The sequence below is a fragment of the Zalophus californianus genome, chromosome 8 (genome assembly GCF_009762305.2).
Source record: "Zalophus californianus isolate mZalCal1 chromosome 8, mZalCal1.pri.v2, whole genome shotgun sequence".
Classification (NCBI taxonomy): domain Eukaryota; kingdom Metazoa; phylum Chordata; class Mammalia; order Carnivora; family Otariidae; genus Zalophus; species Zalophus californianus.
Window position 1 is genome coordinate 140,045,729 of NC_045602.1, and position 27,786 is coordinate 140,073,514.

Here is a 27,786-nt window from a genome sequence, read left to right on the forward strand (position 1 = left end):
CAGAGCGCCATTGGCAGCGGGCACAGGCCCACACGAACTTGACCTCCCCCACAAGCTTTCATCACAAGACTCAGACACACATTATGAAAAATGTTTTTACTGTAAATCAAAGTACCAAGCAGATACTTGCAAAACAACATACAAAGTAGAACCCGGATGCTTCCCTTCCCCAGGCTGCCTCTGAGCCAGCGCTCGGCACCTTGAGAAAAACCCAATCCAGTCCTGCCCCCCAGAAGCCGCCACAGACCTGCCCGGGGGACTGGAAGGCGCGGGCGCACTGACAGAGCCCCAGGAACCCTCCCCGGCTTGGGGCCCTGCCAGGCACAGGTGTCTGCCCCCCAGCCCGGGCGGAAGGGGGGGCTGCAGTTATTTCGGGGCTGTGGCTTCTGTTTCTATGGCTCTGACACACACTTCCCCCCAGTGCCCCTGCGGTCTGAGGGCAGGGCAGCGGCTTGAAAGGCAGGGCAGCGGCTTGAAAGGCAGGGCAGCGGCTGACTGTGACAAAGGCTCCAAGGGCAAGACACGGTTTTATCAGCCACGTGATTTCTCCTATGGTCTGAGCTGGTGCAGACCCACGGGGCCAGGCAGGGCCGCGCCCACCCGCAGGGATCACACTGCCTCGGGCATCAGGACACCGTGAAGATGAGGAGTACACCAGCAAGTAAACATCATGCTGAAACCAGCTGACCCATGAGAACAGCAAACAAGTATGCAACAGAAAGAAAACAGAAAAAGACCACCTCGGTCGGTGGCTTGACTCGGGGGGGCGAGGCCCGCTCTGGTAGGTCTGGGGCACCTGACGTATGGAAGGACGGACACGCGGAACCCAGTTCCCTTCAAAGCACAAAGTGGGGCAGCATTTTGTCTCTGGAGCCCCCTCCCCTTCTCCCAGAGAAGGGTGTTCAGCAAGCAACAGAACTGGCAGGTCTGAGGGAGCCTGCCACTCAGGGGCACGGACGGGCCTTGGGGCCCTGCTGGAGATGGCTTCAGGCCTTCAGGGGACCCCTGCCTATTCTCCCTCCTGTGTCCAAACTCAGAGCTGCACGTGGCCCACGGATGGCCCCGCCAGTGAGCATCCCGGCCCCACCCTGACCGGCCCTTGCCCAGGCTACCTGGCTGTCACCCCACATACACCTCCACCTCCGGGTAGGGGGCATGGGGAGTTCGGGGGACTAAGTGCTAAGGCTGTTATGATGGCCCCGCCAACAGGCTGGGCACAGGGTTGACAATGAGCCCACGGCCATGCAGATCCTCCTCAGTTCCTGGCTGGTTCTGTTCACCCCCTAACCCCGGAACCAAAGCCTGAGGGGCACACCCACCGTCACACTCCCCTGGGTGGCCTGCCGGTGCCAAGAGCTCACAGCCAGAGCAGAAGGAACCACCCACACACACAGTCCCCCGCGGGCCATCCTGACAACTGCTTGTACAAAGAACTCTGGAACCCAGAGCAAATTCGGGGAGCCTAGGCACTCAGCGTTGCTTAGGTTGAAAATGCTATAAATCTGACTCTTCCTAGAAGCCTACTAAACAATTCACTTAAAGACACCCACGGTGCATGTGCAACAGCCCCTGCCGGGTGGAGGGGGGTGGGCAGACGGCAAACTCATGCTGCTGGGGCCCCCTGGCCCTCTGCTCAGGCGGGTGCCCTGGGGGCTGCACTCCAACCCCCGTGTGCCCGGGAGCCCCAGCCCAGAGCCGCATGTGGACCAGCGGCAGCACCGAGGCCTGTTCCAGAGATGGGAGAACAGGGTGCCGGGCCACACTAAACCTACAGAAAACTGTGGGAAGAAACCAAATCCATAGGATCCATGGGTTTCCACACTTGGGGACGGTTCCCAAGACATGTGTTAGCGACCCCCCTCCCCCAGCCGGCTCAGGACCCCCCCAGGGCCCCTCGCACCCACGGGGTCCGGGCCCCGCTCCCCGGCTCTGCCTCCTCGTCCTCTCTGCCTGGCTCCTGATCAGGCCCAACGTGTAAACAGTATCAATAAGCAACAGATGGAAAAATGTATTTCCTAAGAAAAAAGGGGGAGGAAGTGCGAGTGCGAGGCTGGCTGCACAGGTCTGTCGTCTGAGATCCCTTTTGCTCCTCGTCTGTTTTGGTGTTTTCCGCTCTTTGGTTCAGCCCAACGTGACCCGCGGGGCGCCGGGGCTATGTGCTCCCGCCCAGCGCGGTTTGAGGAGAGGCGGCCAGCCCTGTGCCCACGAGGGGCCTCGCCCTCCACCAGCGTCTACTTGTGCTCATGGCCCTCCGCCATGGCGGCCACCTCGATGGTGGCTGCGTGCTCCTCGGGCCCTGAGGCGGCCATGGTGCTCTCGACGGCCCCCGTGGGCACTGTCACGATGGTGCTGCCACCAGGTGACACCTGGGCCACGTTCTGTAGGGTAGGGCCCAGGCCTGGCAAGGTGAGCAGCTGCAGGGGACTCACCACCTTGACCACAGTGCTGCCGTCCTGCATGGCGGCCGTGCTCAGGACCGTGAGGCTGGACGCGTCCGGGTGGATCTCCACCGTGCCAGGGAAGGTGGCGCCCGACGAGGCCAGCACCGTGTAGCCCCCCAGCAGTGGTGAGGCAGGGGAGCTGGCAGGAGCAGCCTGGGGGGGGCCCTTGCCCAGCACGGGGGAGGGCAGGGTGGACACCACTTTGCCGAGCGGCACGCCAGTCAGCTGGGAGACGGGCACGCCGGGGCTGAGGGCGATCTGGGCAGACTGGGTGAGCACCTGAGAGGCTATGGCAGCCGGCCCAGACGTGGCCCTTGCCAGCCGGGGCCGCTTCGTGGGGGGCGGCAGAGAGACAGGCGTCAGCGTCATGAGCACGTTGCTGAGGTGCTGAGATTTGTGCTTGAGCTCCTTGGCCCGACGGCGGTGCTCATCACACTGCTGCTCCAGGGCTGTGGGGGGGACGGGGGGCAGAGCGTCACCGCGGGGATGGGGAGGGGACAGAGAGCGTCAGACCCCACGCCCCCTGACGCGGGGCCTGTGCCGGCACAGCAGTGACAGTCTGTCCCTGTCCCCACCCCGTCCCCCACAGTGATTCTCTGGGGGCCTGTGTGGACCACCCCTCCAAGGAAGCAGAAGTGCCATCTCAAAGGCGGTCTCCAAGCTGCCAGACGAGGGCACAGACCTTCCCCATTCTAACTTTCCAATCCTCCTAATCTCTGCAGAAAAGTTCCTCTCGTGGTAAGATAAAAAGTAGGTCAAAACCACACATGTAGGTACCTGCTGCACACACGCACCCTGCGAGTATGGATGCCGAGGCGGTGCCCAGAAAGAAAAACACAAATGTCCCAAAGGTGACTCTGGGGGCCACGTTGGCTCCTGGTCACCTCTCCCACTTTTCTCCTGTAAACCACTGCAGGGAGTTCCACACTCAGGACCCATGGGCGGGCTGCCTAGGCCCCACGTCATGGCTTCCCGGCTTCCCTGCGTGACAGCGCTAGGCTCTCCTGGTCCTTCCCGACTCCAGACTCTGCCGCCAGGGCTCTCTCAGGAGCAGTGTCCAGGGGGCCGTGAGCAGGGACGGGCCCTGGCCACCAGACGTACCTGCCAGGTCTCGGGCGTACTGCTCCCGCGAGCGGTCCATCTGGCACTTGTGGCTGGCCAGCACCTTCTTAACCAGGTCCAGCATGCCGAAGTTCTGCACGATGTTGTTGAGGAGGACAGCATCTTCAAGGGGCGAGCACACAGTGAGAACGGCCCCCCCCCCCCAGGCAGAGAAGTTCCCCCAGAGACACAGTGAGACCCCAGGAGGCATACGGCCTCTGCATGGCCCTCTTCTGCCACCAGAAGCTCAGCCACAGCACAGCTGGGCCTACGACTTGGCTTCATCCCAAAGGCACGGCAGGGCGGTGGGGAGCACCCAAGCACCCCTGCCCCTGCATAGAGCAGGAAGGAGCCTGGGGGGGCGGTGCCCACCGATGCCAGGCAGACATTGAGCCCCTCACCTCGGAGCTGCAGGGGAGGGTCCTGGACCCGCTGCTGCAGGCCCTTCATGGTCTCCATCAGCTCCTGGTGGAACTCCTGTATGACCTCATCCAGCAGACCTGCGTCCTTGAGCCCTCGCCAGAAGGAAAAGGTGTCATCTGTAAGAGGCGGAGCAGGTCAGAGAGCAGGAAGAATCCACAGAGCAGGCACAGCGGGCTTCTCGCCACAGGCAGGAGCAGAGAGTGCCCGGGGGCCCGGACCCGCGGGCCAGTGCACACAGCTCCAGACGGGGGCCTGGGCCCAGGCAGCGCTCACCCTCTGCACTGGCACTTCCTCCAGGAGGCCCCTCACCCCTCCCAGGGCCGCCCAGCACGTCCTGCCTCCTGCCCACAAGGAGCCCACCCGGAAGAACCCGTACCTCCGATGGCCGTGGTCCAGTCACCGGGATCCTCGCAGGTCTCTATGGTGATGGTAGCGGGAGACCCATTCACTGCAACCCAGACAGGGCCACCATGAACCTCGCCAGCCAGTCAGTGACCCTCTCAACCCGCCATCCAAACACAAGCTCTAAAGCTCACCTTTGCACCAGTATTCACAAGATCCACAAACACATGTACCAGTGCAACCAAGGGATTTACTTGCTGCTGTGGTACCTCTATTTTTTTAAACTCCTTAATCACAGACATCTTCAAATACACACAAAGGAGAAAGAACTAAGTCTCCCTGACCCAACCACCAGCTTCAACAGTTCCCAACGTCACACTCTTCTCCTGGCATTTACCATCTCCCCAGCATGCTGTCGATGAAAACAGCAATCCAGCTAGACTCCCTCAGTAAGGAAGGAGGTGGCTGCAGAACACCGCAGACCCAGAGGGGAGGCCAGGCTGCCCGCGAGTGGCCGTGCAGAGGCCCACCTCCGTGGCCGCAGGTGAAGGGGGACTGGGTCAAGCCGCCAGCGAGAGCAAAGGCTCCGAGCCAGCACGTACCGTCAGCCGTGGCAGGCGTGAGTGGAATGTACTCGGCCGAGGTGGGGCTGCTCAGGGACACGCGGGCGCCTGAAAGATCGATCTTGGTGCTGCGGCAGGTGTTGGAGCAGACCTTATCGTGCTGGTAAAAGTCCAGCTCCCCAGAGTCCATGATCTTCCTGTGGCAGAGGAGACCAGAGACGGAGGACACATCCAGGCACAGGTGTGCACGGCTGGCCCCCAAGGCACCTCGCTCCCCTCCCGTCCCCCACCCTCGAGTGTCCTCAGGTCCTGATGGCCAGGCAGGGAGGTGGCGGCTGCGGAGTGGCTAACCGCAGGGCGGGCGGTGGGTGCCACGGAGGCTCCAGACAGGCCTCTGCAATGACCCCAGCCAACACTCTGGGCCAGTGACCTTCCAGCACAAGCGGGAAGTCCGTGGGGACCGCGACCACAGTGGCTGGCACCCAGAAGGAGAGATGAGGATGCTAGCAGGAAGTCATCCCAGAGGGCCCTCCGGGGATGTTCTGCAACCTGCCGGCCCAGGGGGAGCAGGCCCACGGCTAACAGAAGTGGCTGAGGGTGCCCCCACAAGGAGACTGTGAGGCAGAGGGGGACGAGAAACCCTGCAGGAGCAGCCTGGCTCTCTGCGCACACAGCAAAACAGGACAGTGGTGGCGCCTCTGGCTTCTCGCTCTGCACTCAAGGTGGCTCACTTCCCATCCCCGCCTTGACCAGGACGACGGCATAGCACGTCCCCCACCTGCTAGGACAGGCCTCCCAGGGTGGGCCTTTACTACAGCCCCTCTGGAGAGCCTGGGTTTCACTCTGTGGACGTCTCAACTCACCCCCCTCCACCCATGACCTCCACGTTGCTGGGCCTCTGCAGTGTACCTGTGCTGACCTCAGGATGTGCAGCTTACCCACAGTGCCCCTCCCCCGCAGCGCTCTTCCAAGGAAACGGCAGTTGCCTTCTCACAGCTAGGCCACCAAGATACTTTCTAGAAAGTCAGGGGCCTGCTTCATGGGTGGGGCTTAGAGAGGAGCCCTGAGCACTGCAGGATGGGATGCAGGGCCAACTGTGGGGCGCCAAGCGGCAGGCACACCCCAAGAACACAGGTGTAGCAGTGTTGGCTGGGTCTCTGGCTGTGGGCATCTGCCCATCTCAGGCCCAGACTGTGGCTCAGAGGGACAGTGAACGGGGCCGTGATCCAGGACTCACCAAGGGTCACACACTCCCCTGGCAGCAAACCCAAGCCCAAGAACAGCATGAAGCCGCTTCTCCCGAAAACAGCACGCAAACAGCAGCTATCTCTGGACCAGCATGCAGGAGGGGCCGTGGAGTGAGCACATGGAGGGGTGGGGGCTGACAGACAGAGGTGCCCTCTGCCTCATCAGGAGGGGTGAGCTGTCACCACTAAAGCAGGAATGTGAAAACATGAAGATCGGGAATCAACATTCTGGGCGTACAAACTGAAAGCCTCGTCTGTCCTCAGGCTTCCCAGAAGGGGCATTACCATTTGTTTCACAGGTGACGGGAAAAGGGACAGAAGGCCATCAGGGACACACACATAGGGTGGCTAGCAGAGTGGATGCTGGCCTTCCCACCAGCCTGAGAACCGGCCCACGCAAACGAGCGACAGGACCCTTGGGTTGCTGGCACGGCCAATGGAGAGACAGAGGCACAAACTCCGATTGTCTCTATTCTGGGATTTGATATCGGTGAAGGAGCTGAGAGCTAGCCCAAAACTTCCTACAAATTCCTGATTAATGTCAAAGGGAAAGGGAGGTCTGTGAGGAGCAAGTGGGCACCCAACCAAGAGCACACCACCATCAAGAGCCAGAGACGGGGCGCCAACCCAGCAGCACCTGATCCCATGACAGGTAAGGTCAGGGATCTGGACGAAGACCCTCTAGAAACCCACTGGCCTGTATCCTGAAAGCAACTAGGTGGAGAGAAGGTCCAAGAGACAGATGCACGGCCACTGAACACAGACATGGTTGGGATGGGACCCTCACCAGGCAGATGGGCCATGCCAGAAAGGGACAGATGGCCAGACGGACACACACCCCAGGTTTGAGACCTGTGCCCGTGCCCAGGCACTCCAGGGTTCAGTGGCTGTGGTGGGAGATGCAGGAGCACATTCTCTAACACAGGGATGCACAGGGAGGCCGAGCGAGGACAACAAAGTCCCACAAATCTGATGATCTGATGGTGTCGCACGCCGCAGGGCTGTGGGCGGAAGCCATTCCCGGGATGCTGTCAGTGCTCGTGTTTAGAATGGGCCTCATCTTAAAAAACTCAACAACGGGGGCACCTGGGTGGCTCAGTGGTTAAGCGTCTGCCTTCGGCTCAGGTCATGATCCCAGGGTCCTGGGATCGAGCCCCACATCGGGCTCCCTGCTCCGTGGGAAGCCTGCTTCTCCCTCTCCCACTCCCCCTGCTTGTGTTCCCTCTCTGTGTCTCTGTCAAATAAATAAAATCTTTAAAAAAAAAAACAAAACTTAACAACAAATGAACAAGCAATGGAAGGGTGCCTGGCATGGTCACTTGACTCTACCACAGAGGGTTCGCTGTGCACGCAGGCACCCACCTGAGCATGATGCCATTCATGCGGATGGCCCTCTTCCAGTCCTTCAGGGTAGACTTGCCGGCCAGGTGCACAAACTCCTTTGGGCTGATCACATGCTCATCATACTGTGGAGGGAAGCACAGCAGAGCTGGGTCGGGATGGCCCTCTGTGACCCACCTCTCCTGCCTGACCGTTTGCCAGAGCCCAGCCAGGGAGAGGGGTGTGGGGCGGCCAACAGCGACAGGCTCGCTCTCGGTCTGACATTTCAGATCCAACCAGCTGCAACCATCACTGGGGGAAAGGAACAGTTCAGGTAACACAAGACACGGCCGTCCTGCACAGGGGCTGGGGTGGGGGGATGGCTTCCTGCTGCCAGCAGCCTGTGGCCAGCACTGCCCCCAAGCCCAGGGAGGGAGGCCAGAGAAACAGATGGTGCGCCTGAGCCAGGGAGAGCGGAGGTGACCACAGCGTTCAGAAAGGCACTCTCTCCCTCCAGATGGGACTCAGCAAACCCACTTATGCGTGACTTACTCCATTAATAACACCTACATACGTGACATCAAAATAACCCGAGACAGTGTGTAGGGTAAGCTGTGATTTGTCCCCTTCACCCACCCCAACACACCCCTAACACCCCCTCACAGCATGCATCTTGTGCACCAGTGCACACATATCCATTTCAATGTCAGGGTTTGGGGGCCAGTTTCACTCAATGTTGGAGCTCAGATGGCTTGAGAAGCTAAAATACCCTATTCAATTGTGTTAAACAAGTCATTACTGGAACTGAAGAATCAAAATAAAACTGCATTTACTTAGGAAACAAGCAGGCAGGAGACAGATGAGTCACCAGGTCTCAGCAGAGGGGGAGACAGAGGTGCCGCTGAGCCTCCCCTCCCAGGATGCGCCCCCCCGCTGTCTGGGCTCAGGTCTGGCTGGGGTCCTCCAGCGTGTCCTGCTTGGAGCACACAGAGCTAAGCACTGCTAACTCCAGCAGACTCAGGTCACAGCAAGTGCAAGCAGCTGGGGGTCCCTGCTGGTGGGAGTCGTCTTCCTAATGTCCCGAGCACCCACACACATGCTCTCACCGAGTCCAGGAAGCCACTCGACCCCTCGCTCAGCTGGTCGGGGAGATGGGCTGTGAGCCCAAGCAGCGGAAGCACAACACCTCCCCACTCGCCCAGACATGACATCATCTCTCCCCATCCCCACGAGGCATGACACCATTTCTGCCCCTCCCCCAGGATGACAGCCTCTCTCCCCCTCCCCCTGGGTGTGACACCATCTGGGGCACAGTCCCTGGCCCACCCCAGCTACACCCCACGGATCCATCTCTCCCAAGTCTCACACTTCACTCCACTTCTGTCGGCACACGCTGCCTTCCCTCCCTTCCTGCCACCATCTGGGCTGACCACCACTCTCGGAGTTCCAGAGTTTGCTTAGTAGTTGGCGCGTCATACTCTACTCTTAGGCTGGGTGCTGTCCCTACCTGGGCTGTCAGAGTCCAGAGCTAAGTGACCCCATGGCCAGGTGCCACAGGTTTTATCTGGTTTGGACTCTTCCTAAGACATGTTGTCAAAGCTGTGGGCTCACCCACACATTTCCACTTCCTTCACTCCGCACGCCTCCTGGACCTAAAAACTTCCTATCTGGAATCGCTTTCCCTCCGCCTGAAATACACTTCCTCGAACACCCTTCAGTGAGGACTTGCTCATGGCCAACGCAGTTCTGTCTGAAACGTCTGCATTCCCCCTCGACTGGAAAGATGACTTCGTTGTGTGCAACCCTTCTCCCTCAGCACGGGACACAGCTCCTTCGCCCTCTGGCTGCTATGGCACTTTCGGGAACCCCACTATCAGCAGGTCCCCTGCTCCTGAGGAGCTGTCGGCTATGTGGGGCCTTCTCTGCTTCTCACAGTTCCATTAGGATGCTGTCTGTGGGAAACCTGTTTTTGTTTCTCACTCTTTATTTCGTTATTATTTCGAACTTACAGAATAAGTGGAAGACTAGCTCCCCAACTGCCTGCCCGGGGCCCTTCTGCTCCCTGCCTCCCCGTCGACTGCTCCACACCACTGAGAAACAACTGCAGACTCAGACCCCGTCCTCCACACTCGGTATCTATTTCCTGAGGAAAAGGTTCTGCTACGCAACCACAACTCTCGAGTTCAGGCAATCCCCATTAATGTGTACTATCTAATCAATGGGCAATATGCAGAGTTCACGAACTGCCCCAAGAACAGCTCTGCAGCAATCCATCTCCAGAGCAGGACCCAGCCCAGACCGCACACCACACCTGCTCCCTTAACAGTCCACCTTCGTCTTCCTGACCTTGTCGTTTCTGAAGCTCCCACGCAAATTTCTTGTTGGTTGTCCCTCCTGCCTTCTCACGACGAGAGTCAGGCTAGGCCTTTCTGGCAGGACGGCCACAGATTTCCCGCCCATTCAATCAGGGGACCCATGATGGAAGTCTGTCCCAACACTAATGTCATCACTTAGTTAAGGAGCCCCCTGCCAGGCTTCCCCTGCAGAGGTGCTGTCTTCCCTCTACAATTAACACCAAATGGACGGGGGATATTTTGAGACTGGCGCACGCCTTGCTCCCCACTAGCTCTCAGCAGCCAGTTTTGGTAGAGTCTTGGAGCCCAGGCTCCCTCACCCCTCCCACGTCTGCTAGCTGGCATTCCAACATAAAAGCTTTACTTCTATTTGATATAAACACCATGAAACACACAGCGATAAACAAAGACCTGTGGACTCTTATTGCACTTGAGTTATAATCCCGACTATCGTTAATTATTTCAGTGTTAAACTGTTCCGGATGGAACCAGTCCTTCGAGCTGCCTCCCAAAGCTGTTTAAAACGTGGTTGGTTTCTTGTACTCACTCAGTTTGGGATTTGGTGGATGTCTTGAACTGTGCACGGTTGTCTTCCCTCCATTATAAACTTTCTCAGACCCTTCTTCTCTCCTTCCAGAACTCACTGATGCGTTAGCCTTTCTCAAGCCTCTATCCCCTTTTTATTTCTGTGGATTATGTTCTGGATAACTTCTTTTTTTTTTAAGATTTTATTTATTTATTTGACAGAGAGAGAGAGAGACAGCGAGAGCAGGAACACAAGCAGGGGGAGTGGCAGAGAGAAAAGCAGGCTTCCCACCAAGCAGGGAGCCCTGGGATCACAACCTGAGCCAAAGGCAGACGCTTAACGACTGAGCCACCCAGGAATCCCTGGATAACTTCTTTACTCCTACCTTCCAGTTCATAAATTATCTCTTCGACTGTGTCTAATCTGCTACAAAACCTAGCCACTAAGTGTTCTATTTTAATTCTATTTTTCATTCCTACTTTGTTTTTCTGAATATGTTTATGCTTTTCTCATGTCAAGCCTCTCTTTTATTGAGATAAATTAAACATAATTATTTTATATTCCCGGTCTCAAAATCCCAAGGCCTGAAGCACTGTGAGTCTCATTCTCTCTGTGGTCTGTGTGCAGTCTCCTCCCACACTCAGTATTTCTGTTTGCTTTACAGTGAGCTGCTTCTTCCTTGGAACCCTGTCTGTTGACATCACTCAGAACCTCTGATAAAGAGGAGTTCCTCCCTATGCTTTGGTCAGATTCCTGGGGGAACTACCAGCCAGGAACCACTTACAACTAAACACGATTTTCCGACCGTACAACTCCCACGCGAATGCTCCTCAAGAGGGTCCCTCTTCCCCTCAGTGTTCAGATGGGCGGCAGGAGGCTCCCTGTCCCAGGGGACAGAGTGGGGCTGGAAGCGTGTTGTTAGTGGTCCACCCTGACACTGAGGGGACAGACCTTTACAAGTAAGAGCATTATGGGGGATAATCCCTGCCTCCAAGGACACAGCTCAGGGAAGCCCTGGGCTGCACCTTCTCAACTCCAGCTCTGCAAGGCGGAGAAAGCCAGTGGCAGGCAAAGGCTCTGCAAGCCAAAGCTGGATGTGGTGCTCGGCCTCCTCCACAGCCCACCTTTACTCGGGCCCTCAGCTTGAGTATTTCAACCATTTTTGCCAACTTATGGAGGCACCTAGAAGATGCTTTCGTAAAGTATCTTAACCATCAATTTTGGCTACTTTCAGCACAAGGTGAGTCTTGGGTACTTAATCTACCTTGGCAGAAAGAGAACACCTCTCCCATTCACCTTACTCATGGCTACTAAATGAGTCTTTCCAAAGCACACACCTCATTCAATCTACCAAAAAAAGCGGCTCCCGGCTCGGTGACTATGGCTGCCCCAGCATGAACAGGGTGATTTCCCAGCCTCTCCCCAGAGCTACACTCCAGAAACAAGGAATCACTACCTCCTGACGCTTTCCCCTGTGCCATAAGCAACAATCCTGTCCACCCTTGAAGGCTTACCCCCTTCTCCTCTCTCCTCCCAGGCACATGCAACCCCCGCCTTCTGCACCGCACCCCCGCCAGGCTTGCCTCAAGGCTGCCGTGCCACGAGGGCCTCCCTGCGACGCAGCCGGGCACACATCGGTGCTGTGCTGGAGCCTCACCTGGACACACTTCACATTGATGCCCGGGCACACAAACTTCCTCCAAATCAGGTTGGCTCTGCTGTCTCCGCAGGTGATGGGGTACACGATTTCAGCCTCCAGGCTCTCCTCTTCTTCAGCCACCTTCACTTCTCACAAGGTGTGTGACAGGAGGAGGGTAAAAACAAAACCAGTTACAACCAAAGTACTTCCTGCGAAAGCACGACATAGCTGCCAACCAGAAACTAAGATCCAAGAACGGGCCGGGCCAGAGCTCATCGGTCCCAGGTTAGGGGCCGGGCCGGAGCTCATCGGTCCCAGGTTAGAGGTTCGGGGAAAGTCACAAAATCAATTTTACGATAGTAGTGCTACCATAATCACGTTAAGCTGTGGTTCAACGGGAAGAACCACTTAAGGAAATGAAATCAAGCTTTCCTTGGGATGGTTCTAGAGAAGCTTGTTCTCACTGTTCTGAGGGGTCCTGAGGCCGTTAGCCAGCACTGACGGTTTTACAACCACTGGTTGGCTCCCCACGGGGAAAGGCAGAGCGGCTCCGCCCCCCCCCCCCCCCCCCCCCCCCCCCGCCCCGTGGACTCCAGCCGGGCCTTCCCGGACGACCCTGGGGCCTGAGCCCACACCATCCTTGCTGGACCTGGGGCCTGAGCCAGCGGGTGACCCCTCCTTCCTGGAGGCCCATCCTGCAGGGGCATGGAGAGGGGAGGCAGGCTCCCTACCTAACACGGCCTCCTTGAGCTGTGAGGACGCTGTGAAAGCAGCCGCCGCAGCTGCTGCTGCGTTTTCCGTCTCCATGCTGTCCTCCGCCAGCTCGCCCCTAAGGGAGGAAGACATCAGCTCGCCCTGCCCACATGAGCCCAGCACACCCGCCTGCCAGAACGCCCCCTCTCCTGCTGTGCGCCAGGGTCCCAGCGGTGGCTGTGCAGGTCAGGGACCTTGTGGGGACAGTGCACTGCTGCTCCTAGTGGGCGATTCCCTGAGCGTCCCCAGTGCCCATGGCCCCTGTCGTGTGCAGCCAGCAGGACACATCTATGCAAAGACACTCACGTGGGACTTTTAAACCCCTTCTTCTTTTCTAAGATTTTACTTATTTGAGGCGGGGGGAACACACACGAGCAGGGGCAGAGGCAGAGGGAGAAACAGACTCTCCGCCAAGCAGGGAGCCCGACGCAGGGTTCGATCCCAGACCCTGGGATCATGACCTGAGCTGAAGGCAGACGCTTCACCGACTGAGCCACCCAGGCGCCCCCTCCTTCTTTAATAAATTTTTTTTATTTCGGGGCACCTGGGTGGCTCAGTCAGTTAAGCATCTGACTCTTGATTTCGGCTCAGGTCATGATCTCAGGGTGGGGAGATCAAGCCCCACATCAGGCTCTGCACTGAGCGTGGAGCCTGCTTGGGATTCTCTCTCTCCCTCTGCCCCTCTCCCCATCCTGCTCACATGCCTGTGTCCTAAAACTTAAAAAACTTAAAAAATAATAAAGTTTTTTATTTCTATTACAATGATTTCAGATGATTATAGAACTATCAAAAAATATAAAATGTTAGGGGAAAAAAAATCACCCATGGGCTAACCTCGTTTCAAAACAAATTACATACAAGTCAAATGTAAAGGTAAAAATTAAACCATAAAAGTGTTAAAAGGAGGAAAAAAGAAAAAATTTTTAATAGTTTTGAAGTGGTAAAAGGTTTTCTTAAATAATACAAAACCCAGGGTGTCTAGGGTGGCTCAGTCAGTTAAGTGTCCAACTCTTGATTTCAACTCAGGTCATGATCTCAGGGTCGTGGGATCGAGCCCCATGTCGGGCTCTGTGTTCAGCATGGAGTCTGCTTGAGGACTTCCCTCTCTCTCTGCCCCGAGCCCCCACCTGTCCGTGCATGTGGTGTGTGCTCTCTCTCAAAAAATAATAATATGAAACCCAGAAATAAAAGAGATGATAAATTTCCCTTAAAAAAAAACAAAAATAAGTCTCTCTGCTCCCCCCGTTTGAAAGAGAGCCGCATTTTTTTTTTTTTTTTTTATTTGACAGAGAGAGACACAGCGAGAGAGGGAACACAAGCAGGGGGAGGGGGAGAGGGAGAAGCAGGCCCCCTGCAGAGCGGGGAGCCTGATGCGGGGCTCGATCCCAGGACCCTGGGATCATGACCTGAGCCGAAGGCAGACGCTTAACGACTGAGCCACCCAGGCGCCCCGAGAGCCGCATCTTCTGATGCAGTCCCAGCTGTGTCCCCGAGACAGGATGGTGAAGGTCAGAGTAAACGGATTTGGCCATATTGGACACCTGGTCACCAGGGCTGCTTTCAGCTCTGGCAAAGCGGATACTGTCGCCCCTTCACTGACTTCAACTACATGATCTGTGTGTTCCAGTATGACCCCACGGCACAGGCAAAGGCTGAGAACAGGAAACTTGTCGTCAATGGAAAGCCCACCTCCTTCTTCTAGGAGCAAGACCCTACCAACATCAAACGGGGTGATGCTGGTGCTGAGTACATTATGGAGTCCACTGGGGTCTTCACCACCATGGAGAAAGCTGGGGCTCACTTGAAGGTGAGGCCAAGAGGGTCATGATGCCCCCATGTTTGTGATGGGCATGAATCATGAGAAGTAGGGTAACTCCCTCAAGACTGTCAGCAATGCCCCCTGCACCACCAACTGCTTGACCCTCTGGCCAAGGTCATCCATGACACAACTGGAGCACCGTGGATGGACTCGTGGCCACAGCGCATGCCATCAGTGCCACCCAGAAGACCATGGACAGTCCCTCTGGGAAGCTGTGGCATGAGGGCCGAGGGGCTGCCCAGAACATCATCCTTGTTTCTTCTGGCACCACCAAGGCTACAGCCAAGGTCGTCCCTGAGCTGAATGGGAAGCTCACTGGTGTGGCCCTTCCACGTCTCCACCCCGAACATGTTAGCCATGGATCTGACCCGCCACCTGCAGAAAGCTGCCAAATACGATGACCTCAAGAAGGTGGTGAAGCTGGCATTGGAAGGCCCCCTCAAGGGCACCCTGGGCTCCACTGAGGACCAGATTGTCTCCTGCGACTGTAACAGTGACATCCACTCTTCCTCCTTCAATGCCGGGGCTGGCACTGCTCTCAGTGACCACTCTGTGAAGCCCCTTTCCTGGTACGACAATGAGTTTGACCACAGCAACCGAGTGGCCTCCAAGGAGTAAGAGCCCCTGGACCATCAGCCCCAGCCAGAGGAAGAGAGAGGCCCTCAGCTGCTGGGGAGCCCTTGCCCAACTCATCCCCCAACACACTGAGAAATCTCCCGACCTCCACACGGTTTCCATCCTAGACCCCCTGAAAAAGGGGAAGGGTTGCAGAGCCCTACTTCATCATGTACCATCAATAAAGTATACTGTACCCAGCCAAAAACGAATAAAATAAAATAATAAAAAAACCCAAGAACTTTCTGTATGGGAGGAAAAAACCCATAAATAATTATTTTAAAAGACAGAGTTGGGGGACAGGCGTACGGCACAAGGAAGACAGCTTGTTTCCAATGTTACCTAAGGAGCCCTGAGATCGACAGGACAGCCCCGAGGAAAACAGGCCAAGACCGAGGCAGAGACCTGACCCACGTCCGGCGCACTCAAGCCGAGACATCTCCAGGCCTGGCAGGCAGGTGGTATAGGTGGACAGCGTGCACCCACTTCTAGGGACTAACCCAACAGATAACGTACCCTCACCCCTGCAAAGCACCGTGGGGGAAACAGGTCTGGGGCCTGGACAGGACTCCCCAGGTGTACCCCCTCACGACCACTGAGGGCCAGTCACGCACTTCTCTGTGGGAAGAGGTCTGGTCACACACAAAGGAGCAGTCAGGAATGGCTCATGGGCAGCCACTCACTCCCTCAGCAAACTGCCCAAGCTGTGGCCCCTCTCATGGTGTCTGTCAGTGTCTAGGGCCTGGCCGGGCCTCTCAGAGCATGTCGGGTGCAAGGCTCTTCCCACCCAAGCACTCCCATCCCCCCTTCCTCCCACAAGGTCAGACTGTCTCCCCTGCACCCTCCTTGGGTTTCCCCGGGGTGGTCCCTGCGGATGGCTTGCTGCCTGTGTGCACACGACACATTTAATTCTACCTGCTCCCTGGAGGGCCTGAACTGACACAGGTGAGCAACACCCACAGTGGGGCCTCCCCTGCTTGCTGACAACCGCTCCCGTAGCACAAACTCCCCAAGCCCACAGCACCATAAATGGTGCCCAGGCAAGGCCACTCTCCAAGTCTCCCAGGCCTTAATCAACCGCCAGCCAGGTCAGACATGAGAGCTGACAAGAAACGCAAACTTGGAGTCTGGTCTTTGGGGCCCATTAGGAGTGACTCCTATATGAAGAAGTATTGAGTGAGAACATGAGCTCTCCAATGAGGGCGCACAAACTCAAAGGGAAAGTGTCTTTCCCAGCCAGACGTGGGAAGCGGAAAGGACGATGATGAAGCAGGGAGCGTGCCCCTTCACACAGGAGACTCCCTAAGAAAAGGGAGTCAGGAGTGGGCCACAGGGTGGCACCAACCCGAGAGAGCCAGAGCCACGGCCCCACCACAGGTCATGTGCACACAGGCAGCAAGCCATCCACGGGGACCACCCCGGGGAAACCCAGCTGTGGCCCCACTGTGACCAAAGGGCCGTCCAGGAAGGTAGACATGGGGGACAGACCGCCCTCCTCTGTGCCGGCCCACCGCATGCACACCAGGAATGTATCCCCCACTGGTCTCAGAAGTCAATTAATTGGCATTTGTTCAAATTTCATTTGAAAAACATCCACTTTACTTAAAAGTAAATGTTGGCAGAAGCTGCTATCTGCAAAATGCTACCTTCTTCCGAGCCTTGGCCACACTTCCCCGCCACCGTGGCAAAGCCGTGGGTGGGAGGCAGGCCTGGCGAGCTTTCGCACATGAGGAACCCTCCCAAGCTCTCCCCCGAACACCCAGCCAAAGAAATCGGCATAAAGCAGTGAACTGGCCTCTTCACCACACCCTTTTTTTAAACAAACAGCAAAAGTGAATCTCAGCTTCCAACTAGTAGGATAGTAGGTAAAACCTCTCCCAGAAAAAGAAGAGAAATATCTGTAGGTCCCTTAAGATAAAGCTGCCTCCACTGCCAGTGTGGGCTCCCCTCCCCAGGGACACGGCACATGCAGCCTCTCCTTTCCTCCATAAATGACCAACCAACACGGGCAGTGGGACGCAGCTCCGACGCCTGCTGCTGGAACCTTCCACCATGAAGACAGCCAGGAAGCAGTCCTACGCAGAGAGCTTCAGCCATCCCAGCTATAGTGAGGGTACGCTAGACCACCCGGTGGGACCCAGCAGCGCAGGCCCAGGCTAGAACCACAGGCCGGCCAGCCTGGTCCTAGGAGACAATAAACTCACACTGCAGTGAGCCCCTGAGCTTGGGGCGGCCATGCAGGGAACCTAACAAAGAAACTGTCCCAGAAGTGGGCTGCTATCACAAAATCCTGGGAGAGGGCGCCTGGGTGGCTCAGTTGGTTAAGCGACTGCCTTCGGCTCAGGTCATGATCCTGGAGTCCCGGGATCGAGTCCCGCATCAGGCTCCCTGCTCGGCAGTGAGTCTGCTTCTCCCTCAGACCCTCCCCCGTCTCATGCTCTCTCTATCTCATTCTCTCTCAAATAAATGAATAAATAAAATCTTTTAAAAAAAAAAAAAAATCCTGGGAGAAAGCACCGAGATGGTGAGTGGGGGTAAGCCGAGGACTGGAGTGGCGGCAGCAGGCTTGGAGAAAGGACCCCATGCCATACAGCAGAGGAAAAACTGGCAAAATGTGAGCCACAGTCACAGAGAAGGTGGAAAAGACCCTAAAGGACTTGTGTGTGGCTCTCCTAAGGAAAATCTCAGAAAGCAGAAAGCGACAGCCAGCTTCTTAGAGTGCAGACAATGATGTGTGAAAAAGGGAGACAGTCATCTTGTGGGGTGCAGAATTTACAGGGAACACGGGGGTCCAACTGCTTCACGTCCCCAATTTCCCACCTGGCAAAAGATTTCAAAGTAAGAAATGGCCTCAGGATAAAGACCAAGTCAAAGACTGGGTAGATGGTCCTCTGTTCAAACCCCAGGTTTTTGGGCCAGGCCTAGCCAAAGGGCTTCTGAGAATCTTCAGGGCACTGTCCCCAGCAGCTGGCCTCCCAAAGCAAGAGAGGGGCCCACCTCAAGGAACCCACGATGAGCACAAACAGAGTAGAAGAGATGAAAACGTGTCAACACGGAAAAGTGGAGATCCCTGATTAACAGAAAACAAAACCAGGACACCAAGCAGCACTCACAGTACGATCGATCCCGTCTGTGGGACTGGAAGGGCGCGTGCAGGGGCTTTGGGGGGCCGGAAACACTGCTTTCTCTACGCACACTGTACTGAATGACAAAAAGGCTCAGAGAAAGACATGTGCGTGTCAGCATGTGAGCAAGGGTGCCCGGGAGGGCCTACTCCAGGGTGCTAGCTGCAGGAATGTCCGGGTGGTAGCAACCCAACCTGCTTTAATATTTGCTCATAAGTATTTTTTAATTTTCTACCATATATAATTATAATTGTTATTTTTAATTTTTAAGAACCAGTTGTAAACTTCCCGGTAAAATGGCAAATAAAGGTGAGAAGAGACGCTCCACACCCGGAGGCTTGGCACCAGCTGCCTCTGGGAGCAAGAGTGAAGGACAGCTAGGAGAGAGCGCCGCTAAGGCCGGGAAAGCCCGTCCAAGACACCGTGCCAGCCTCGCCCAACACAAGGCCCTAGGAGGAGAAAGGAGCCACCCCCCCGCCTCCTCTGACATGGCCCCTGGACTTGGGGCATGGGAAGAACCCAAGCATCCTGGACCGTGAGACCCCTCCTGCCCCCAGCTCAGCCCCCAGAACACCAAATGCAGGGACAGTCACCCTCCAGGAAAGGGTGGTAGCATGTTGCCCTGGAGTGAACTGTGTCCTCCCCCAAACTCCTCCGGTGAGGCCCCGATCCCCAATGTGACTCCCCAATGTGGACAGAGGGCCTTTAGGAGGTAATTAAGGTTAAAGGAGGTCATAAGGACGGTGACCTTATAAGAAGGGGAAGAGAGAGGACTCTCCCTGTCCACCATGTGGGGACACGGTGAGAAGGTGTCCCTGGCAAGCCAGAGCTGATCTCGGACTCCCCGGCCGCCGGAACCGCAAGCAGCTCAGTTTCTTTGGCGTCAGCCGTCCCGCCTGTGGTACACTGGTATGGCACCAGGGCTGATGAAGACGTATGTTGCCTGGGGAATCTGAGCAGCCCAAGGAGACAGCCCTGGATACGCTTAACACTGGCAGCTCCGAATCACGTCACCCCACGGCAGCAGGCACAGTGCTGGGCGCCACTCAGAAGACTCCAACGTGGGGTCAGATCCACCCAAGACTCCCTCCCTGCCTGGATGGGGGGACACGAAGCTGGGCTTGACCAGGACCAGAGCACCTCTGTGAGAATGGCTGTGGGTGGGGGCTCCTCACAGCAGCCAGGGCGCCGGGCAGAGGCAGCTCAGCCTTTTCCACCTGAGTACCCGCTCCTGACACAGTAAATTATTCACCACAGGCCGTCCCAAATCCAAGACAGGGGGCTTGGGCACCCCCCCCACGGCGGGGAGGGGAGGCACTGGTGTCACCACCTGGAAACCTGCCCACAACAGGGACACAGACAACGCAAGACAGAGAACTTGGGTGGGAAATCCAGCTGGAAGGCCCTGCGCTTCCTGCCACGGTTAAGCACGCGGTCAGTGAAGCAGCTGAGCATCACATCCGTCGAACCTAGGAACTCAGCGGGAGCCATGCCCTCCTCCATCCTGCCTGCAGGAGGGCGGGTTAAAAAGCCTCAGTTGGGGAGCATCACTCCAAAGTGGCGGAAATGAGGCAGGAAGAGTCTCCAGGCCTGCTGCAGCTGCAAGTTAGCTGTGCGAAGGAATGAAAACCCAGGCGTCGTCTAGGCCGGCAATGGGGATCAGCACTGAGGTCGGTCTAGTACCTTCCTCTCAAAACTTCTATCAGCCGGGAAAAGGGAAAGGCTCACCCCAGCTGCAGTGATGTGCAGAGGTCAGTGTGAACGTGCCACACACAGCAAAGACAAGACTGACAGGAGGACCGGCCCAGCCTAAATCCCTGTGGGCAGGAAGCACGAGGGGAGCCAGCCCCTGCCCAGGGTGACCTACTCCGTTATGTCAGCCATTCCGCCCCTATGTGCTGGCAGCTCTATCAAGTCAAATGCGGACTTCTTTGCCAACAAATATTCTTTTCTTTTGAGAGATAGCGGGGAAGGGGGGTGGGGGAGAATCCCAAGCAGGCTCCACACCCAGCGCAGAGCCTGACGTGGGGCTCGATCTCCCCACTCTGAGATCATGACCTGAGCTGACATCAAGAGTCACACGCTTACCCGACTGAGCCACCCCGGCAGCCTTGCCAATTAATATTCTATGTGCTCGTCTATTATGAGAAATGAAGAAGAAAAAATTCCCAGCTTTTGTGAGGAATGTCAACTTCACTTTGAAAACAGTCCCCAATTGTTCCTACTGTCCATCTTATCTTCGGAGAAATTACCACGTATCTTCAGAAATGAAGACCATGTGACCATGTTGACACAGGAGAAAAAAACAAAGATGAAGCATTATCTTTGCTTCCTGGCTGACGCAAGGTTTCTATTTTTCCTTCACATTCTCCATTGACACGGACACTTGAGTTCAGTTTCAAACATTTAAGTAAAGGGGATGCCCGGGTGGCTCAGTCGGCTAGGCGTCTGCCTTTGGCTCAGGTCATGATCCCGGGGTCCTGGGATCGAGTCCCACATCGGGCTCCCTGCGCTGTGGGAAGCCTGCTTCTCCCTCTGCCTCTGCCGTCCCCCTGCTTGTGCTCTCTCTCTCAAATAAATAAAAAAATATTTTTTTTAAAAAAAGAGTATTTAAGTAAAGGACACTCCTGACGCCACCCCACCCCCCGGCCCCATGCGACGCCTAGGACACCTGCCAGAGCCCGAGTGGCCCTCACAGGACAGAGGCCCCGTCTCACCCGTGAGGAGCCAGGTTGGTCGTCACCAGCACAGTCTTCACCTCCTCCACACCACTCCCGTCCACTGCGGTGTCTGGCGTGGTGACCACCACCACCTCCTCCATGTGGACACTCACATCCGGGGTTGCCATGGCTCCGCTGAAGATGACGCCAGAACCAGGGGTGTCAGTCCGCCAGGATCCCAAGCCTAGAGGAAACCACAGACAGGGCACAGGGTCTCAGGTGGTCTCTGGGGAGGTACCTGCACCTTGAAGTACCTGCCAAGACCCATCCCTCAGTCTGAGCCTGCTGCTTCCTGACAAAAACGACAGCAAGAGCACTATCCCAGCGCTGCTGGTTCTGGTAAAGATGGAATGCTGACAATCCATCCATCTTTCCACTGTGAGAACTAAAATCTCTGAACAGAATGCACGGAGCCACTGCACGTGGGCCCCAAAACTCAGTGGTCACACAGCAGGGAATGGGGCAGGAGACCAGGATCCAAGTGGACTCCTCTGAAAGTGAGTCCCCTGGCCTCACTGCAGGAAGCCTGCATTCCAGAACTGCGCACAATAAGCACCTGGAGACAAGTCCAGTCTCTGGTTTGCAGAAATGGAAGGGAAACCCACACAAGACAGAAGAGGGGGAAATGACCTGCTTTTATTATTGTTTTTACTGACTTTGCCTCCTAGCAAGCCGCAGTCCCTGCCAAAATCCTGTGATGGTAGTGGCCCAGCAGGCACCTAATATTGAGGGACTAGAGGCACACTGGTCCAAAGACTGGGGGATTCCGCTGCTCTCCATGCTGACACTCGCCCAAGGGAGACCCAGTGCTGAGGTGTCACAGCACAGAGAACACATGAAAGCTGCAGGTTTCTAGCCAGAGGAAGGGGACCCTGGGGCCAGAGAGTGTGGGGGAGACTGTGCAGAGTAAGGAGGTATGGAAGGGGTACCTGGGTCACCCCACAACTGTCTGTGGGGGGGCCTGACCCTAAATGGCAAACCAAAGGTGTGTAGAACAGACCCTACAGGTCCGTTCCAAAGAGCACTGCGCAGGCTCTGAAGACAGAGCTGATGTCGGGACCGTGCCCAGAGGAGGAGGAGCTCAAAACCTGCAGGCCTGAACCTAACTGGGCTGCCTTCCTGCTCTAACAGAAATGCTACATTCCCTCTGAGATGTGAACAGGACCCAGAGCCTCACAACACGATATTCAAAGCATCCAGAATACAACCCAAAATCTTTTGACATAAAAAGCAGCAGGAAAACGAACCATGAGAGACGATGGACTCTGAGAAACAAACCGAGGGTTCTAGAGGGGAGGGGGTGGGGGATGGGTTAGCCTGGTGATGGGCATTAAGGAGGGCACGTACTGCATGGAGCACTGGGTGTTATATGAAAACAATGAATCGTGGATCACTACATCAAAAGCTAATGATGTAAGGTACGGTGATTAACATAACATAATAAAATATTTAAAAAAAAGAAGCAAGAAAGTCTGGCCAATTCTCAAGAGAAAAAATAATCAAGAAAAGCCCACTCTGAAATGAATCGTCAGAGACTTTAAAGCAGCTGGTGTAACAGGCTTCAGGGACGAAGCCAGACACTCTTGAAACAAGTGGAATGATAAAAAGTCTCAGCACAGAACAGGAGTTACAGCCAAATGGAAATTTGAGAATTAAAAAGAAAAAATTAGGGGTGCCTGGCTGGCTCAGTCGGTTAAGCGTCTGCCTTCGGCTCAAGTCATGATCCCGGGGTCCTGGGGTCGAGCCCCACATCAGGCTCCCTGCTCAGGGGGGAGTCTGCTTCTCCCTCTGCCACTCGCCCGGCTTGAGCTCTATCAAATAAATACATGAAATCTTAAAAAAAAGAAAAATTATAACAAATAAAAAATTCACTGGATGGGCTCACCATCCGAATGGAGATGGGAGAAGATAGAGGTAGAGTAATAAAATGAACACAGATCAGTAGAAATTACCCAAACTGAACAACAGAAAAAAGGTGCAAAAACAAAATGAACAGAGCTTAGGGAATGTGGAAGAATATAAAAAAGTTGGACATCCATATCACTGAAGTCCCAAAAGAAAAAAGTGTGAAGCTGAAAACATTTTTTTGAAGAAATAATAGCTGACCACTTCCCAAATCTAGTGAAAGGTGTAAACTTACACACCCAAGAAGCTCAGCAAACCTCAAACAGAATAAACTCACAGAACTCCTGCCCAGATCATAATCAAATTGCTGAAAACTGAAGACAAAGTAAGAGCATTTCGAAAGCAGCCAGCCAAACAGAACAGACCACGGGCCCGAGAACCACCACCACAGGGCCCAGAACTCTCGCCAGACACCAGCGGGCTGGAGGGCAGGGACATCGGGAACACGCTGAAGGAAATGGCTGTCCACCCAGGATTCTATGAGACGAACAGATCCTACAGAAATAAAGGCAGAATAAAGACATCTTCAGGTGAAGGAAAAGTAAAAGAACTGGTCATGGGGAGACCTGCTCCAAAGGGATGTTCTTCCAACAAAGGGAGAGGACAGCAGAGGAGACCTGTGACATCAGGGACAAACCAAGAGCGCCCGAAATGATAAGTATCTGGGTAAATACACACTAAACTGTTTTCCTCTTACATTCTTTATACGACAGCCTGAAAGCAAGTTCGACCCTGTCTGGTAGGGTTTCCAAGGCGTACAGACAAGCCACGTCCACCCCGGGACCAGGGCTGGTGCAGGGGGCGGGGTGGCCGTGCTGCCCTGCCCTACCTCAAGTACAGAGCGCTGTTCTAAGCTGACTGGGAAGAACAGAGTCCTTCGAAAGGTGAAGGGACAAACAGATACTTACGTTCCACACGATGGAATATCATTCAGGGATAAAAATCAGTGAGCTATGAAGACAGAAAAAGACACGGAGGAATCTTAGCCGTACCTTGCTAAGTGGCCGCCAGTCTGAGAAGCCAACTCTGTGGGCCCCGGGGAGAAGAGGACTGGTTGCCAGAGATGTGAGGGAGAGAGGCATGAAGAAGGGGGCACAGAGGGCCTCAGGCAGTGACAGGACACTGCAGGACACTGCAACGGTGATACATTTGTCAAAACCCCACAGAACACAAACCATGGGTGTGGGGTAGTTGTGATGAGTGTAGGCTCAGCCTCGGTCATACATGCACCGTTCTGGCACGAGACGTTGATGGTGGGAGAGACCACATCCTGGGCCACATGGTCCGGGGGCAGGGCCTCCGGGGACCTGACAGCTGTCTTCGGATGCCTTTAATGAGGAAAGCTGCGATGATGAATTCACTGACACGGACAGACATCCTGCCCACTTCTAAAATATAGCTTTTGTGTTCTAGGTTTAAGCTTTGAAACAAACCCCTTTAAACAACATGCATAAAAGTCTACTTTAAAATCGTACTGAAGGGGCACCTGGCCGGCTCCACCGGTGGAGCATGCAACTCTTGATCTTAGGATTTTGAGTTTGAGCCTCACAGTGAGTGTAGAGTACTTAAAAAAAATAAAATCTTTTTTTATGGGGCGCCTGGGTGGCTCAGGCGTTTAGCGTCTGCCTTCGGCTCAGGTCATGATCCCAGGGTCCTGGGATCGGGCCCCACGTAGGGCTCCCTGCTCTGCAGGGTGTCTGCTTCTCCCTCTCCCACTCGCCGCTTGTGTTCCTTCTCTCGCTGTGTGTCTCTCTCTGTCAAATAAATTTTAAAAATCTTAAAAATATTTTGAAAATAATAAACAAAATTGTACTTGAAATAACATTGAACTTTGGTGACTGCCTATCTCACCAAGCAAGGACCTCTGTTTTCATTGGGTAAGCTCCACGGGGCCACGAGAATCACACTTCAACCAAAAGCTGCAGCAAGGCAGGGATCCTCTCTACAGGCAGCTGTGCTCCCCCAAATTTCAGAACTTTGGGGAGCACAAAACTGAATTCCTGCCTCTCCGATGCCAACTGTATTAAGTTTTCACAACAACACACCTGAAAGTTACCTCACAGAATACAGCTCAGGTCCTTGACACGAGGATGATTACACACAGAACAAGCTCAACAACCAGACCCGCACTCCCCAGTGGGCGAGTGCGGTCTTCGTGGCCCCGGGCTTGTGGTGAAGGGGACACGGAAGCCCGGGTCTCCATCCAGAGCTTGGGTTCCTGACCAGCATGAGTCAAGCCCCAATTAATTTTAAGGTGAATAAAATATTGGTATTGTTAAAGTATCATTCTTGAGCATACACATATAAAAATGAAACAAAAATGTTGGTGTGTGGTCGGTACATCAAATTCATATCTGGCCTTCCACGCCTCCTGCAAGATCCCAAGTGCTTTCCTTTGCTAAAAACACTAAGAACACAGCAACAGCTGCATCCAGGGGCCCACAGGCACCATTTCTTGGATCTTCCCAGTTTCAAAACTTAGTTAGTTGCCAACTTTGTCAAAGTTCACAGGGTTCACATAAAAAAGTCCAGATTTCCAGCTTCTCTTGCCCCCCAGAGGCGACCCCTCTGGTCCTTCCTGCCTTCCCGGGACAATCGGGGCTGCACACCGGGCCAAGCTGGCCAGCCCTGCCGGCCTGCAGCCTTCTGGCTCAGAGGAAGCACGTCAGTGGCCTCCTTTCTCAGTTCAGCCACGAGACGGGTTATTTTAAGCCTTGATTTGAATATAGCTCTACAGTGTTCTAAACTCATAGAAACACTTCCACGGGTCTACAAATTCCTCCCCCTTCCAGTAGTCTTCCCCAACATTCAGATCCCTCCTTTGAAGAAACCACTTCGGGACCAGCATGCTGCCTAGACTCCGGCGTCACTCTACGATCCAACGCTCCACTGTGCCTCCACACCCAGGGGACATGGAACCGGCGCCCCAAGCCAGCTCTGCGCCCTGGGTTGACGGCCGCCCATGGAAACAGCGGCACGTGCGCCGACGGCATGCCTGACAGCACACGGCAGGTGCACGATGGGCCATCGCCTGGTGACAGCGTGCTCGGGGAGACAGGCCACACGCAGGGCAGACACTAGCGGACACCACTTAGAGGAGGACCCCAAACACACCCGGGGGAGCAGGGAGCGGGAACGAGGGTCGTGCGGCACCAAGTTCGCGGTGTGGATCAAGTGCTGGGAGCCTAGACCCTGCAGCATCCAGCTTAGAATATGCTGGAAGGTACACGTCTTCGTGCTCCATGCTGCTCTCACAAGACCAGAGAGTGGGAGGGGGCTGAGCTGAAGGGCAGGGTTAGGGAACCGGGGGTTCCCCGCGTGGACTCCTCCGCAAACTCGCCGGGTTCTACTAAAGGCGCTCAGCCTCGCCCACGCATGGACAGGAAGCTCCAGCACAGCGCTCTGCTTCCGAGGAAAAGTCCACCGAACCGAATGAACAGCCAACCAAGTTCCTAGAAGGCTGGGACCCGCTTCGGGTCCCCGTGTACACAGTTCCTGCCAATGCGTCTGCATCCGCACGACCCCCAACGAGGGCCCACAGGGGCTCGACCCACTGCGCGGGGAGGGAGGCCCGCGTGGTCGGGGCTCCCACCGGGCCAGGGGAGGGGGGGGCCCGCGTGGACGGAGCTCCCACCGGGCCAGCGGAGAGGGGGAGTCCGCGTGGACGGGGCTCCCACCGGGCCAGGGGAGAGGGGGAGTCCGCGTGGACGGGGCTCCCACCGGGCCAGGGGAGAGGGGGAGTCCGCGTGGACGGGGCTCCCACCGGGCCAGCGGAGAGGGGGAGTCCGCGTGGACGGGGCTCCCACCGGGCCAGCGGAGAGGGGGAGTCCGCGTGGACGGGGCTCCCACCGGGGCAGCGGAGAGGGGGAGTCCGCGTGGACGGGGCTCCCACCGGGCCAGCGGAGAGGGGGAGTCCGCGTGGACGGAGCTCCCACCGGGCCAGGGGAGAGGGGGAGTCCGCGTGGACGGGACTCCCACCGGGCCAGGGGAGAGGGGGAGTCCGCGTGGACGGGACTCCCACCGGGCCAGCGGAGAGGGGGAGTCCGCGTGGACGGAGCTCCCACCGGGCCAGCAGAGAGGGGGAGTCCGCGTGGACGGAGCTCCCACCGGGCCGGGAGAGAGGGGAGGTCCGCGTGGACGGAGCTCCCACCGGGCCAGGGGAGAGGGGGAGTCCGCGTGGACGGGGCTCCCACCGGGCCGGGGGAGAGGGGGAGTCCGCGTGGACGGAGCTCCCACCGGGCCGGGGGAGAGGGGGAGTCCGCGTGGACGGAGCTCCCACCGGGCCGGGGGAGAGGGGGAGTCCGCGTGGACGGAGCTCCCACCGGGCCGGGGGAGAGGGGGAGTCCGCGTGGACGGGACTCCCACCGGGCCGGGGGAGAGGGGGAGTCCGCGTGGACGGGACTCCCACCGGGCTGGGGAAGAGCGGGAGGGCCCGTCTGGACGGGACTCCCACCGGGCCGGGGAGTCTTCCACCGGGCCGGCGGAAGCGGGGGCGTCCACACGGTCCCCACACGGCTGGGGTCCGCGCCCAGCCCAAAGGCCATCCCCACCGCCCCCAGCCGCCCGCCCGCCGCCTTCCGGCAAAATGGAGGCGGACGCCGCCGCCGACGCCGCCTGACGCGGGCCCGTGACGCCCGTGACGCCCGTGACGCCCGCCGCGCGCCGCCGCCCCTCCCCCGCTCCCCTCCCCCCGCCGTAACGTCCTGACGCTCCGCAGGGACCCCTGACTGGACGGCGGCGCGCGGCGGAGCGAGAGGCCTCGCCGCGGGGGGGGCCGCGGGCTCTTACCTGGGCCGCGGCCGGGCCTGCGCGGGCGCCGGCGGGCGGGCGGCGGCGGCGGCGTCAGGCGGGTGGCGGCGGCGGCGGCCGCGGGCTCCGCTCCTTGTTGGGGAT

The 27,786-nt window shown here is 56.6% G+C and overlaps 1 protein-coding gene across 6 annotated transcripts; it reads right to left on the reverse strand.

Annotated features, from left to right (window-relative positions):
- Window positions 1-81: 81 nt before the first annotated feature.
- Window positions 82-27,786, reverse strand: GMEB2 (glucocorticoid modulatory element binding protein 2). 6 transcript variants are annotated; one of them, XM_027622136.1, is made up of 11 exons: window positions 24,950-26,251; window positions 24,069-24,221; window positions 20,986-21,172; window positions 12,688-12,785; window positions 11,975-12,102; window positions 7,480-7,583; window positions 4,910-5,067; window positions 4,342-4,413; window positions 3,944-4,081; window positions 3,543-3,665; window positions 82-2,890 (listed from the first exon to the last, which is right to left on the reverse strand). In XM_027622136.1, exons 3-11 carry the CDS (start codon window positions 21,114-21,116, stop codon window positions 2,232-2,234), a joined length of 1,611 nt encoding a protein of 536 aa, XP_027477937.1. In that variant the 5' UTR covers window positions 21,117-21,172; window positions 24,069-24,221; window positions 24,950-26,251; the 3' UTR covers window positions 82-2,231. The 6 variants fall into 6 exon arrangements, with proteins under 6 accessions (XP_027477937.1, XP_027477940.1, XP_027477936.1 ...); XM_027622139.1 differs by lacking the exons at window positions 24,069-24,221; window positions 24,950-26,251 and adding an exon at window positions 27,682-27,786; XM_027622135.1 differs by lacking the exons at window positions 24,069-24,221; window positions 24,950-26,251 and adding an exon at window positions 27,347-27,364.

Excerpts from the sequence above, each read along its gene's own strand:
- GMEB2 (XM_027622134.1), bottom strand. The coding sequence starts at position 26,137 with ATGGAGCACGAAGACGTGTACCTTCCAGCATATTCTAAGCTGGATGCT. Across the intron at positions 5,068-7,479 it reads ATGAATGGCATCATGCTCAG|GAAGATCATGGACTCTGGGG; the intron begins GTGGGTGCCTGC and ends CCTCTGCCACAG. Across the intron at positions 2,891-3,542 it reads GTACGCCCGAGACCTGGCAG|CCCTGGAGCAGCAGTGTGAT; the intron begins GTACGTCTGGTG and ends TCCCCCCCACAG.